General features: G+C 59.8%; 2 protein-coding genes across 2 annotated transcripts in view; both read right to left on the reverse strand.

The window, feature by feature from the left end:
- Positions 1-15: 15 nt before the first annotated feature.
- On the reverse strand, positions 16-7,941 carry LOC140690646 (uncharacterized). Its single transcript, XM_072952531.1, has 2 exons — positions 7,608-7,941; positions 16-950 (listed from the first exon to the last, which is right to left on the reverse strand). The coding sequence occupies exons 1-2, from the start codon at positions 7,675-7,677 to the stop codon at positions 274-276; spliced, it is 747 nt and encodes a 248-aa protein (XP_072808632.1). The 5' UTR covers positions 7,678-7,941; the 3' UTR covers positions 16-273.
- Positions 7,942-8,717: 776 nt separating this feature from the next.
- LOC140690623 (uncharacterized) overlaps positions 8,718-15,066 on the reverse strand; it is a 66,321-nt gene continuing 59,972 nt past the window's right edge. Inside the window, exon 15 of the mRNA XM_072952498.1 lies at positions 8,718-8,933. The gene's annotated coding sequence lies outside the window, so the exon portion shown is untranslated. The remainder of the gene's footprint in view (positions 8,934-15,066) is intronic.

The following is a 15,066-nucleotide window of genomic DNA, read 5'->3' on the forward strand; positions in this document are numbered from 1 at the left end:
GTGAGGGAGGGCAGAGGGCTGGGCCACACAGGGAGGCATTCCCAAAGTCTGCTGTTGGGACCAGAACAAAGACGGGCCTCAGACCACCTGTCTGGAAGAATTCAGTCACAGAACAAGTGCCTGTGGGCACTTGCTCGGTGGGAGCTGTCTGCAAAGCTCTGGGAAGATTTCTGTCCTTGAAAAGGCACGTGGAAAGGGAGCCATGTGGGTACCTTTTTCCAGGTTGTGCCTGAGCACAACCACTAGACTTAAAGCTCTCTCCACATCCAACAGTTACAGGTCCAGAGCAGGCAGGGGCAGGGGAAGACGCCAGAGAACAAAAACAGGACCACCAGGGTCCAGCAGGAGAACGCGAACTCCCTCCAGCTGCTCCTGCTGAACATGAAGATCCTGCTGCTCCAACTGCATATGAAGAGCCTGCCATTCCTGCTGATCTAGCTGCTCCTGAAGAGCCCGCCGTTCCTGCTGATCTAGCCGCTCCTGAAGAGCCCGCTGCTCCTGAAGAGCCTGCCGCTCCTGCTGATCTAGCCGCTCCTGAAGAGCCTGCCTCTCCTGAAGAGCCTGCCGCTCCTGCTGATCTAGCCGCTCCTGAAGAGCCCACGGCTCCTGAAGAGCCTGCCATTCCTGAAGAGCCCGCCGCTCCTGAAGCGCCTGCCGTTCCTGCTGATCTAGACACTCCTGAAGAGCCCGCCATTCCTGCTGATCTAGCCGCTCCTGAAGAACCTGCCGTTCCTGCTGATCTAGCCGATCCTGAAGAGCCTGCAGCTCCTGAAGAGCCTGCCGCTCCTGCTGATCTTGCCACTCCTGAAGAGCCTGCAGCTCCTGCTGATCTTGCCACTCCTGAAGAGCCTGCAGCTCCTGCTGATCTTGCCACTCCTGAAGAGCCTGCTGCTCCTGCTGATCTTGCTGCTCCTGAGAAGCCTGCAGTTCCTGCACCTGCACCTGGGCCGCTGGGCAGTGGAGAACCATTTTAGGCATCATCACCCACTAGGGCTGTGCCCCTCTGCACCCTCCTACACCTTCTCCAAAATCCCACCATAAATCCCCTCCCCTACCCGAAGTTGACTTCCCTACCCCTGAATTTGCTTTTGTTTTGTTTTTCTTTAGTTTAGGTTATTTGTTTTACATCATTTATGGCATCCTATATTTTTCAATTTTCCACCTCCTTTAATAAAATACAGATTTTTTTCCCTTTTAAATTGTGCATTTCAGGAACATTAAGTGCATTCCCATGCTGTCCGACCATCACTATCATGTAGTTTTATGCTCTTTACGCTATTTATGCCTGTGAAGTACATCCCACCACGGCCTCAAACCCCTCCTCTGGACACTCCTGGGCATGCACACTCCTGGGCCTGCACACTCCTGGATCTGTACACTCCTGGGCCTTCCCTGGCATGGGCCTTCTCTGGCCCTGGCTTGCACACTACTGGGCCTGCACACTCCTGGATTGCACACTCATGGGCCTGCACACTCCAGGACATGCACAATCTTGAGCCTGAACACACCTGGACCTGTATACTCCTGATTTTGCACACTCCTGGGCCTGAACACTACTGGGCCTGCACACTGCTCGAACTGCACACTCATGGGTCTGCACACAACAGGACCTGCACAATCTTGGGCATTAACACACCTTGGCCTGTATACACCTGATTCTGTACACTCCAGGGCCTGAAAAATGCTGGGCCTCACAGCCCTGGGCATGCATACTCCTGGGTCTGCACACTCCAGGGTCTGTACCCTCCTGGGCCTGCCATGGCCTGGGCCTGCACATACCTGGGCCTGCACACTCCTGGGACTGCACAATGTTGGGCCTGCACACACCTGGGCCGGCACACTCCTGGACCTGCACACTCCTGTGACTGATCCCTACTGTGTCAGCACACTCCTGGGCCTGCAAACTTCAGGACCTGCACACTCCTGGGACAGCAGACACCTGGGCCTTCACACTCCTGGACCTGCGCACACTTGGACCTGCATAAACCTGCGCTTGTACACTCCTGGGCCTGCTCCCATCTATGCCTGCACACTCCTAGCCCTGTTCCCACCTGTGCCGGCACACTCCTGGGCCTGCACACTCCTGTCTCTGCACACTCCAGTGTCTGCACACTCCTGGTCCTGCACACTCCTGGGCCTGTACACTCCTCTGTCTGCTCACTCCTGGGCCTGCCCTCTCCTGGGTCCGCACAAATCCTCGTGTGCACATTCCAGAGCCTGCAAACTCCTGGGCCTTCCCTCTCCTGGGCCTGCCCCCTATTCGGCCGGCCCTCTCCAGGACCTGCACATTCTTGGGCCTTCACACTACTGGGCCTGCTCCCACTTGTGCCTGCACACACCTGGCACTGCACACTCCTCGGCCTGCTCCCTCCTGTGCCTGCACACTCCTGGGCATGCACACTCCTGGGCCTGCACACTCCTGGATCTGTACACTCCTGGGCCTTCCCTGCATGGGCCTTCTCTGGCCTAGGCTTGCACACTGTTGGGCCCCCACACACCTGGATTGAACACTCATAGGCCTGCACACTCCAAGACATGCACAATGTTTAGCCTGAACACACCTGGGCCTGTATAATCCTGATTTTGCACACTCCTGGGCCTCAAAAGTGCTGGGCTGCACAGCCCAAGGCCTGTACAATCTTGGGCCTGCACAATCCTGTCTCTGCACACTGCGGAGTCTGCACACACCTTGGCCTGCACACTCCTGGGCCTGTACACTCCAGGACCTACACCCTCCTTGGCCTACACACACCTTTGTCTGCACACTCCTGGGCCTGCAATCTTCAGGACCTGCACACTCCTGGGACAGCAGACACCTGGGCCTTCATACTCCTGGACCTGCGAACACTCGGGCCTGCATGAACCTGGGCTTGTACACTCCTGGGCCTGCAAACTTCAGGACCTGCACACTCCTGGGACAGCAGACACCTGGGCCTTCATACTCCTGGACCTGCGAACCCTCGGGCCTGCATGAACCTGGGCTTGTACACTCCTGGGCCTGCAAACTTCAGGACCTGCACACTCCTGGGACAGCAGACACCTGGGCCTTCATACTCCTGGACCTGCGCACACTTGGACCTGCATAAACCTGGGCTTGTACACTCCTGGGCCTGCTCCTATCTATGCCTGCACACTCCTAGCCCTGTTCCCACCTGTGCCGGCACACTCCTGGGCCTGCACACTCCTGTCTCTGCACACTCCAGTGTCTGCACACTCCTGGTCCTGCACACTCCTGGGCCTGTACACTCCTCTGTCTGCTCACTCCTGGGCCTGCCCTCCCCTGGGTCCGCACAAATCCTCGTGTGCACATTCCAGAGCCTGCAAACTCCTGGGCCTTCCCTCTCCTGGGCCTGCCCCCTATTCGGCCGGCCCTCTCCAGGACCTGCACATTCTTGGGCCTTCACACTACTGGGCCTGCTCCCACTTGTGCCTGCACACACCTGGCACTGCACACTCCTCGGCCTGCTCCCTCCTGTGCCTGCACACTCCTGGGCATGCACACTCCTGGGCCTGCACACTCCTGGATCTGTACACTCCTGGGCCTTCCCTGCATGGGCCTTCTCTGGCCTAGGCTTGCACACTGTTGGGCCCGCACACACCTGGATTGCACACTCATAGGCCTGCACACTCCAAGACATGCACAATGTTTAGCCTGAACACACCTGGGCCTGTATAATCCTGATTTTGCACACTCCTGGGCCTGAACACTGCTGGGCTGCACAGCCCAAGGCCTGTACAATCTTGGGCCTGCGCAATCCTGTCTCTGCACACTGCGGAGTCTGCACTCGCCTTGGCCTGCACACTCCTGGGCCTGTACACTCCAGGACCTACACCCTCCTTGGCCTGCACACACCTTTGTCTGCACACTCCTGGGCCTGCAATCTTCAGGACCTGCACATTTCTGGGACAGCAGACATCTGGGCCTTCATACTCCTGGACCTGCGAACACTCGGGCCTGCATGAACCTGGGCTTGTACACTCCTGGGCCTGCAAACTTCAGGACCTGCACACTCCTGGGACAGCAGACACCTAGGCCTTCACACTCCTGGACCTGCGCACACTTGGACCTGCATAAACCTGGGCTTGTACACTACTGGGCCTGCACCCACTTGTGCCTGCACACACCTGGCACTGCACACTCCTCGGCCTGCTCCCTCCTGTGCCTGCACACTCCTGGGCATGCACACTCCTGGGCCTGCACACTCCTCGATCTGTACACTCCTGGGCCTTCCGTGCATGGGCCTTCTCTGGCCTAGGCTTGCACACTGTTGGGCCCGCACACACCTAGATTGCACACTCATAGGCCTGCACACTCCAAGACATGCACAATGTTTAGCCTGAACACACCTGGGCCTGTATAATCCTGATTTTGCACACTCCTGGGCCTGAACACTGCTGGGCTGCACAGCCCAAGGCCTGTACAATCTTGGGCCTGCACAATCCTGTCTCTGCACACTGCGGAGTCTGCACACACCTTGGCCTGCACACTCCTGGGCCTGTACACTCCAGGACCTACACCCTCCTTGGCCTGCACACACCTTTGTCTGCACACTCCTGGGCCTGCAATCTTCAGGACCTGCACACTCCTGGGACAGCAGACACCTGGGCCTTCATACTCCTGGACCTGCGAACACTCGGGCCTGCGTGAACCTGGGCTTGTACACTCCTGGGCCTGCAAACTTCAGGACCTGCACACTCCTGGGACAGCAGACACCTGGGCCTTCATACTCCTGGACCTGCGCACACTTGGACCTGCATAAACCTGGGCTTGTACACTCCTGGGCCTGCTCCCATCTATGCCTGCACACTCCTAGCCCTGTTCCCACCTGTGCCGGCACACTCCTGGGCCTGCACACTCCTGTCTCTGCACACTCCAGTGTCTGCACACTCCTGGTCCTGCACACTCCTGGGCCTGTACACTCCTCTGTCTGCTCACTCCTGGGCCTGCCCTCTCCTGGGTCCGCACAAATCCTCGTGTGCACATTCCAGAGCCTGCAAACTCCTGGGCCTTCCCTCTCCTGGGCCTGCCCCCTATTCGGCCGGCCCTCTCCAGGACCTGCACATTCTTGGGCCTTCACACTACTGGGCCTGCTCCCACTTGTGCCTGCACACACCTGGGACTGCACCCTCCTCGGCCTGCTCCCTCTTGTGCGTGCACAGTCCTGCGCATGCACACTCCTGGGCCAGCACAATCCTGGATCTGTACACTCCTGGGCCTTCCCTGGCATGGGCCTTCTCTGGCCTGGGCTTGCACACTACTGGACCCGCACACTCCTTGATTGCACACTCATGGGCCTGCACACTCCAGGACAGGCACAATCTTGAGCCTGAACACACCTGGGCCTGTATACTCCTGATTCTGCACACTCCTGGGCCTGAACACTGCTGGGACTCACAGCCCTGGGCATGCATACTCCTGGGCCTGCACACTCCAGGGTCTGTACCCTCTTAGGCCTGCCCTGGCCTGGGCCTGCACCCTCCTTGGCCTGTACACTCCTCTGTCTGCACATTCCTGGGCCTGCACAAGGTTGGGCCTGCACACACCTGGGCCTGTATACTCCTGGATCTGCACACTCCTGTGACTGATCCCTCCTGTGTCTGCACACTCCTGGGCCTGCACACTGCTGGGCCTGCCCTCTCCTGGGCCCGCACAATCCCTCGAGTGCACACTCTGGGCCTGCACACTCATGGGCCTGCACACCCCTGGATATGTACACTCCTGGGCCTTCCCTGGTATGGGCCTTCTCTGGCCCTGGCTTGCACACTACTGGGCCCGCACACTCCTGGATTGCACACTCATGGGCCTGCACACTCCAGGACATGCACAATCTTGAGCCTGAACACACCTGGGCCTGTATACTCCTGATTTTGCACACTCCTGGGCCTGGACACTGCTAGGCCTGCACAGCCCTAACCTGTACAGTCCTGGGCCTGCACACCCCTGTGTCTGCACACTCCGGAGTCTGCACACGCCTGGGGCTGCACACTCCTGGGCCTGTACACTCCTGGGCCTACACACTCCTGGGGGTGCTCACTGCTTGGCCTGCACACTCCTGGGCCTGCACATTCGAGGGCCTGTCCTCTCCAGGGCCTGCACTCTCCTGGGACTGCACACACCTGGGCCTGCATGCTCCTGGACCTGCGCACACCTGGGCCTGCACAAACCTGGGCTTCTACACTCCTGGGCCTGCACACTCCTGTACATGCTCACTCCTGGGACTGTATAATCCTGGGCAAGCACAGTCTTGACCTACACACCCCTGGCCATGCCCTATCCCGGGCCAGCCCCCACTTCGGCCGACCCTCTCATGGACCAGCACACTCCTGGCGCTGCACACTCCAGGGCCTGCTCGCATCTGTCCCTACACACTCCTTCGTCTGCAAACTCCTGGGCCTGCTCCCTCCTGTACCTACACACTCCTGGGCCTGCACATTCCAGGGCATGCCCTCTCCTGGGCCTGCACACTCCAAGGACTGCACACACCTGGGCCTGCTCACTCCTGTGACCGCATACTCCTCGGCCTACAAACTCCTTGTCCTGCACACTCCTTGGCCTGCCCCATTTGGCCCTGCCCTCTCCTGTGATGGCCCTCACCTTTCCTGCACTCTCCGGGGCCTGAACACTACTGGCCCTGCACACTCCTGGGCCTGCACACTTCTGTCCCTGCACACTCCTAGGCCTGCCCTCTCCTGGGCCCACACAATGCCTCGTCTGCACAGTCCTGGGCCTGCACACTCCTTGGCCTGCACACCAGCCCTCTGTGGGGCCCTTCCTTTGCTGAGTCTGTGCATGAGCTCCCTGTGATGCCAGCCCGCAGAGGTGACAGGTGCAGTAGGTGTTTGTGGTTCTAGAGACATGATGGCTCTCCTAGGAAGCCGGGTCCAGAATGATCCCCACTGCGCCGATGGGGGATTGGGGAGACCCTGAGAAGCAGGTGGCTTGTCCAGGGTGACAGCACTGCTGGCGGGGGAGCTGGGTCTGAAGCCAGCTGTGTCATCAGAGCTGTGACCCTGGCTGCATCCAGGCCTCCCCAGGGCTATAGGAGGGGCCGTGTTGGTGTCACTGGGTGGACATGGCATGGGGTGGGAAGTGAGCCATCAGCAGCCCAGAGAGGCCCTTGGGGAGCTTTGTGTAAGGAGGAAGCTTGGGGAAGGGGACCCCAGGAAGTGACCTCACTTCCCTGGCAACAGAGCCCAACAGAACTTGGGACCCAGGTCACCAGGCACCCGCTGTGTAGAGAAGGACACTTCTCAACCTACTTGGCTGGTGAACTCAGCTCAGCTCAGACATGTTTTGTTGCATCCCAAGATCCCGAGGTCGCGGCCCCCGGAAAGCCCGCAGCAACGGCCTTTGCCAACAGTGCCGACAGTGGGTCGGGTCTCACCCCAGGCGCCTCTGGCCTTTTGGCCAGAGGGACCGAAAGGTAACACAGGGAGGCCCAGGGCAGGCCCGCCCAGGCCAGGCCACCACTCAGACCCCACCCGGGTGGCCCCACAGCCCCTTCCTGACTGGTGGCGGTGGGGCAGTCATGTTGGGGGGGTCCTGCCTCAAGCAAGAGCAGGCTGAGGAAGGGTCAGAGGCCTGGGGGGCCGATCACGTCACCAACCTGGGTCCAAGCGGGCTGGCTGGGATGTGGAGAACCGGGGCAGGGCCCTGCTGCCCGAGGTGGCGCCCATGCCCTAGGGTGTGTCTCTTGCCTCCCGGGTGACTGAGATGACCAAGGTCCCAGTCTGATCAGGCAGCAGACGGTCGAGTGGGGCAGAAGCAGGAGTGGTCCTGGCCAGGCAGGGCTCTGAGACCTGCGGGCCGGGCCGGCTGCCGGTCACTGTCATTGCAGAGCCAGACACCGCAGGATCCGGGGAACCAGGACACTCATGCCAGCTCCCCAAGTGAGGGGCTGGTGTGCCACACTGTGGAAGGCCAGCACAGGCTCCGGAAGAGTCTGGGTATGAAGGGCTCCCCACCACCACGGCCTCCTGCCCAGACGTCGCCCAGGTCTCTCCCCAGGATCTTGCCCAGGGCTGAGGGGCAGCTCAGCACCCCCGGCTCTGACCTGGAGCACCGGGCCCACCACCCGGGGATTCAGGTAGAGGGCCAGGAGCCCCCCGAAGCACAGCCCAAAGGTGAGAAGGGCAGGGCCGGTGCGGGTGTGTAGGTGAGGGAGGGCAGAGGGCTGGGCCACACAGGGAGGCATTCCCAAAGTCTGCTGTTGGGACCAGAACAAAGACGGGCCTCAGACCACCTGTCTGGAAGAATTCAGTCACAGAACAAGTGCCTGTGGGCACTTGCTCGGTGGGAGCTGTCTGCAAAGCTCTGGGAAGATTTCTGTCCTTGAAAAGGCACGTGGAAAGGGAGCCATGTGGGTACCTTTTTCCAGGTTGTGCCTGAGCACAACCACTAGACTTAAAGCTCTCTCCACATCCAACAGTTACAGGTCCAGAGCAGGCAGGGGCAGGGGAAGACGCCAGAGAACAAAAACAGGACCACCAGGGTCCAGCAGGAGAACGCGAACTCCCTCCAGCTGCTCCTGCTGAACATGAAGATCCTGCTGCTCCAACTGCATATGAAGAGCCTGCCATTCCTGCTGATCTAGCTGCTCCTGAAGAGCCCGCCGTTCCTGCTGATCTAGCCGCTCCTGAAGAGCCCGCTGCTCCTGAAGAGCCTGCCGCTCCTGCTGATCTAGCCGCTCCTGAAGAGCCTGCCTCTCCTGAAGAGCCTGCCGCTCCTGCTGATCTAGCCGCTCCTGAAGAGCCCACGGCTCCTGAAGAGCCTGCCATTCCTGAAGAGCCCGCCGCTCCTGAAGCGCCTGCCGTTCCTGCTGATCTAGACACTCCTGAAGAGCCCGCCATTCCTGCTGATCTAGCCGCTCCTGAAGAACCTGCCGTTCCTGCTGATCTAGCCGATCCTGAAGAGCCTGCAGCTCCTGAAGAGCCTGCCGCTCCTGCTGATCTTGCCACTCCTGAAGAGCCTGCAGCTCCTGCTGATCTTGCCACTCCTGAAGAGCCTGCAGCTCCTGCTGATCTTGCCACTCCTGAAGAGCCTGCTGCTCCTGCTGATCTTGCTGCTCCTGAGAAGCCTGCAGTTCCTGCACCTGCACCTGGGCCGCTGGGCAGTGGAGAACCATTTTAGGCATCATCACCCACTAGGGCTGTGCCCCTCTGCACCCTCCTACACCTTCTCCAAAATCCCACCATAAATCCCCTCCCCTACCCGAAGTTGACTTCCCTACCCCTGAATTTGCTTTTGTTTTGTTTTTCTTTAGTTTAGGTTATTTGTTTTACATCATTTATGGCATCCTATATTTTTCAATTTTCCACCTCCTTTAATAAAATACAGATTTTTTTCCCTTTTAAATTGTGCATTTCAGGAACATTAAGTGCATTCCCATGCTGTCCGACCATCACTATCATGTAGTTTTATGCTCTTTACGCTATTTATGCCTGTGAAGTACATCCCACCACGGCCTCAAACCCCTCCTCTGGACACTCCTGGGCATGCACACTCCTGGGCCTGCACACTCCTGGATCTGTACACTCCTGGGCCTTCCCTGGCATGGGCCTTCTCTGGCCCTGGCTTGCACACTACTGGGCCTGCACACTCCTGGATTGCACACTCATGGGCCTGCACACTCCAGGACATGCACAATCTTGAGCCTGAACACACCTGGACTTGTATACTCCTGATTTTGCACACTCCTGGGCCTGAACACTACTGGGCCTGCACACTGCTCGAACTGCACACTCATGGGTCTGCACACAACAGGACCTGCACAATCTTGGGCATTAACACACCTTGGCCTGTATACACCTGATTCTGTACACTCCAGGGCCTGAAAAATGCTGGGCCTCACAGCCCTGGGCATGCATACTCCTGGGTCTGCACACTCCAGGGTCTGTACCCTCCTGGGCCTGCCATGGCCTGGGCCTGCACATACCTGGGCCTGCACACTCCTGGGACTGCACAATGTTGGGCCTGCACACACCTGGGCCGGCACACTCCTGGACCTGCACACTCCTGTGACTGATCCCTACTGTGTCAGCACACTCCTGGGCCTGCAAACTTCAGGACCTGCACACTCCTGGGACAGCAGACACCTGGGCCTTCACACTCCTGGACCTGCGCACACTTGGACCTGCATAAACCTGCGCTTGTACACTCCTGGGCCTGCTCCCATCTATGCCTGCACACTCCTAGCCCTGTTCCCACCTGTGCCGGCACACTCCTGGGCCTGCACACTCCTGTCTCTGCACACTCCAGTGTCTGCACACTCCTGGTCCTGCACACTCCTGGGCCTGTACACTCCTCTGTCTGCTCACTCCTGGGCCTGCCCTCTCCTGGGTCCGCACAAATCCTCGTGTGCACATTCCAGAGCCTGCAAACTCCTGGGCCTTCCCTCTCCTGGGCCTGCCCCCTATTCGGCCGGCCCTCTCCAGGACCTGCACATTCTTGGGCCTTCACACTACTGGGCCTGCTCCCACTTGTGCCTGCACACACCTGGCACTGCACACTCCTCGGCCTGCTCCCTCCTGTGCCTGCACACTCCTGGGCATGCACACTCCTGGGCCTGCACACTCCTGGATCTGTACACTCCTGGGCCTTCCCTGCATGGGCCTTCTCTGGCCTAGGCTTGCACACTGTTGGGCCCCCACACACCTGGATTGAACACTCATAGGCCTGCACACTCCAAGACATGCACAATGTTTAGCCTGAACACACCTGGGCCTGTATAATCCTGATTTTGCACACTCCTGGGCCTCAAAAGTGCTGGGCTGCACAGCCCAAGGCCTGTACAATCTTGGGCCTGCACAATCCTGTCTCTGCACACTGCGGAGTCTGCACACACCTTGGCCTGCACACTCCTGGGCCTGTACACTCCAGGACCTACACCCTCCTTGGCCTACACACACCTTTGTCTGCACACTCCTGGGCCTGCAATCTTCAGGACCTGCACACTCCTGGGACAGCAGACACCTGGGCCTTCATACTCCTGGACCTGCGAACACTCGGGCCTGCATGAACCTGGGCTTGTACACTCCTGGGCCTGCAAACTTCAGGACCTGCACACTCCTGGGACAGCAGACACCTGGGCCTTCATACTCCTGGACCTGCGAACCCTCGGGCCTGCATGAACCTGGGCTTGTACACTCCTGGGCCTGCAAACTTCAGGACCTGCACACTCCTGGGACAGCAGACACCTGGGCCTTCATACTCCTGGACCTGCGCACACTTGGACCTGCATAAACCTGGGCTTGTACACTCCTGGGCCTGCTCCTATCTATGCCTGCACACTCCTAGCCCTGTTCCCACCTGTGCCGGCACACTCCTGGGCCTGCACACTCCTGTCTCTGCACACTCCAGTGTCTGCACACTCCTGGTCCTGCACACTCCTGGGCCTGTACACTCCTCTGTCTGCTCACTCCTGGGCCTGCCCTCCCCTGGGTCCGCACAAATCCTCGTGTGCACATTCCAGAGCCTGCAAACTCCTGGGCCTTCCCTCTCCTGGGCCTGCCCCCTATTCGGCCGGCCCTCTCCAGGACCTGCACATTCTTGGGCCTTCACACTACTGGGCCTGCTCCCACTTGTGCCTGCACACACCTGGCACTGCACACTCCTCGGCCTGCTCCCTCCTGTGCCTGCACACTCCTGGGCATGCACACTCCTGGGCCTGCACACTCCTGGATCTGTACACTCCTGGGCCTTCCCTGCATGGGCCTTCTCTGGCCTAGGCTTGCACACTGTTGGGCCCGCACACACCTGGATTGCACACTCATAGGCCTGCACACTCCAAGACATGCACAATGTTTAGCCTGAACACACCTGGGCCTGTATAATCCTGATTTTGCACACTCCTGGGCCTGAACACTGCTGGGCTGCACAGCCCAAGGCCTGTACAATCTTGGGCCTGCGCAATCCTGTCTCTGCACACTGCGGAGTCTGCACTCGCCTTGGCCTGCACACTCCTGGGCCTGTACACTCCAGGACCTACACCCTCCTTGGCCTGCACACACCTTTGTCTGCACACTCCTGGGCCTGCAATCTTCAGGACCTGCACATTTCTGGGACAACAGACATCTGGGCCTTCATACTCCTGGACCTGCGAACACTCGGGCCTGCATGAACCTGGGCTTGTACACTCCTGGGCCTGCAAACTTCAGGACCTGCACACTCCTGGGACAGCAGACACCTAGGCCTTCACACTCCTGGACCTGCGCACACTTGGACCTGCATAAACCTGGGCTTGTACACTACTGGGCCTGCACCCACTTGTGCCTGCACACACCTGGCACTGCACACTCCTCGGCCTGCTCCCTCCTGTGCCTGCACACTCCTGGGCATGCACACTCCTGGGCCTGCACACTCCTCGATCTGTACACTCCTGGGCCTTCCGTGCATGGGCCTTCTCTGGCCTAGGCTTGCACACTGTTGGGCCCGCACACACCTAGATTGCACACTCATAGGCCTGCACACTCCAAGACATGCACAATGTTTAGCCTGAACACACCTGGGCCTGTATAATCCTGATTTTGCACACTCCTGGGCCTGAACACTGCTGGGCTGCACAGCCCAAGGCCTGTACAATCTTGGGCCTGCACAATCCTGTCTCTGCACACTGCGGAGTCTGCACACACCTTGGCCTGCACACTCCTGGGCCTGTACACTCCAGGACCTACACCCTCCTTGGCCTGCACACACCTTTGTCTGCACACTCCTGGGCCTGCAATCTTCAGGACCTGCACACTCCTGGGACAGCAGACACCTGGGCCTTCATACTCCTGGACCTGCGAACACTCGGGCCTGCGTGAACCTGGGCTTGTACACTCCTGGGCCTGCAAACTTCAGGACCTGCACACTCCTGGGACAGCAGACACCTGGGCCTTCATACTCCTGGACCTGCGCACACTTGGACCTGCATAAACCTGGGCTTGTACACTCCTGGGCCTGCTCCCATCTATGCCTGCACACTCCTAGCCCTGTTCCCACCTGTGCCGGCACACTCCTGGGCCTGCACACTCCTGTCTCTGCACACTCCAGTGTCTGCACACTCCTGGTCCTGCACACTCCTGGGCCTGTACACTCCTCTGTCTGCTCACTCCTGGGCCTGCCCTCTCCTGGGTCCGCACAAATCCTCGTGTGCACATTCCAGAGCCTGCAAACTCCTGGGCCTTCCCTCTCCTGGGCCTGCCCCCTATTCGGCCGGCCCTCTCCAGGACCTGCACATTCTTGGGCCTTCACACTACTGGGCCTGCTCCCACTTGTGCCTGCACACACCTGGGACTGCACCCTCCTCGGCCTGCTCCCTCTTGTGCGTGCACAGTCCTGCGCATGCACACTCCTGGGCCAGCACAATCCTGGATCTGTACACTCCTGGGCCTTCCCTGGCATGGGCCTTCTCTGGCCTGGGCTTGCACACTACTGGACCCGCACACTCCTTGATTGCACACTCATGGGCCTGCACACTCCAGGACAGGCACAATCTTGAGCCTGAACACACCTGGGCCTGTATACTCCTGATTCTGCACACTCCTGGGCCTGAACACTGCTGGGACTCACAGCCCTGGGCATGCATACTCCTGGGCCTGCACACTCCAGGGTCTGTACCCTCTTAGGCCTGCCCTGGCCTGGGCCTGCACCCTCCTTGGCCTGTACACTCCTCTGTCTGCACATTCCTGGGCCTGCACAAGGTTGGGCCTGCACACACCTGGGCCTGTATACTCCTGGATCTGCACACTCCTGTGACTGATCCCTCCTGTGTCTGCACACTCCTGGGCCTGCACACTGCTGGGCCTGCCCTCTCCTGGGCCCGCACAATCCCTCGAGTGCACACTCTGGGCCTGCACACTCATGGGCCTGCACACCCCTGGATATGTACACTCCTGGGCCTTCCCTGGTATGGGCCTTCTCTGGCCCTGGCTTGCACACTACTGGGCCCGCACACTCCTGGATTGCACACTCATGGGCCTGCACACTCCAGGACATGCACAATCTTGAGCCTGAACACACCTGGGCCTGTATACTCCTGATTTTGCACACTCCTGGGCCTGGACACTGCTAGGCCTGCACAGCCCTAACCTGTACAGTCCTGGGCCTGCACACCCCTGTGTCTGCACACTCCGGAGTCTGCACACGCCTGGGGCTGCACACTCCTGGGCCTGTACACTCCTGGGCCTACACACTCCTGGGGGTGCTCACTGCTTGGCCTGCACACTCCTGGGCCTGCACATTCGAGGGCCTGTCCTCTCCAGGGCCTGCACTCTCCTGGGACTGCACACACCTGGGCCTGCATGCTCCTGGACCTGCGCACACCTGGGCCTGCACAAACCTGGGCTTCTACACTCCTGGGCCTGCACACTCCTGTACATGCTCACTCCTGGGACTGTATAATCCTGGGCAAGCACAGTCTTGACCTACACACCCCTGGCCATGCCCTATCCCGGGCCAGCCCCCACTTCGGCCGACCCTCTCATGGACCAGCACACTCCTGGCGCTGCACACTCCAGGGCCTGCTCGCATCTGTCCCTACACACTCCTTCGTCTGCAAACTCCTGGGCCTGCTCCCTCCTGTACCTACACACTCCTGGGCCTGCACATTCCAGGGCATGCCCTCTCCTGGGCCTGCACACTCCAAGGACTGCACACACCTGGGCCTGCTCACTCCTGTGACCGCATACTCCTCGGCCTACAAACTCCTTGTCCTGCACACTCCTTGGCCTGCCCCATTTGGCCCTGCCCTCTCCTGTGATGGCCCTCACCTTTCCTGCACTCTCCGGGGCCTGAACACTACTGGCCCTGCACACTCCTGGGCCTGCACACTTCTGTCCCTGCACACTCCTAGGCCTGCCCTCTCCTGGGCCCACACAATGCCTCGTCTGCACAGTCCTGGGCCTGCACACTCCTTGGCCTGCACACCAGCCCTCTGTGGGGCCCTTCCTTTGCTGAGTCTGTGCATGAGCTCCCTGTGATGCCAGCCCGCAGAGGTGACAGGTGCAGTAGGTGTTTGTGGTTCTAGAGACATGATGGCTTTCCTAGGAAGCCGGGTCCAGAATGATCCCCACTGCGCCGATGGG

This window comes from Vicugna pacos, chromosome 31, assembly GCF_048564905.1.
Source record: "Vicugna pacos chromosome 31, VicPac4, whole genome shotgun sequence".
NCBI lineage: Eukaryota > Metazoa > Chordata > Mammalia > Artiodactyla > Camelidae > Vicugna > Vicugna pacos.

What these genes read in the sequence shown, in the direction of transcription:
- LOC140690646 (XM_072952531.1), bottom strand. Translation starts at nt 7,677, where the DNA reads ATGGGCGCCACCTCGGGCAGCAGGGCCCTGCCCCGGTTCTCCACATCC. An exon ending in GCCAGCCCGCTTGGACCCAG is followed by an intron (nt 951 to 7,607) that starts GTTGGTGACGTG and finishes TCCACTGCCCAG; the next exon opens with CGGCCCAGGTGCAGGTGCAG.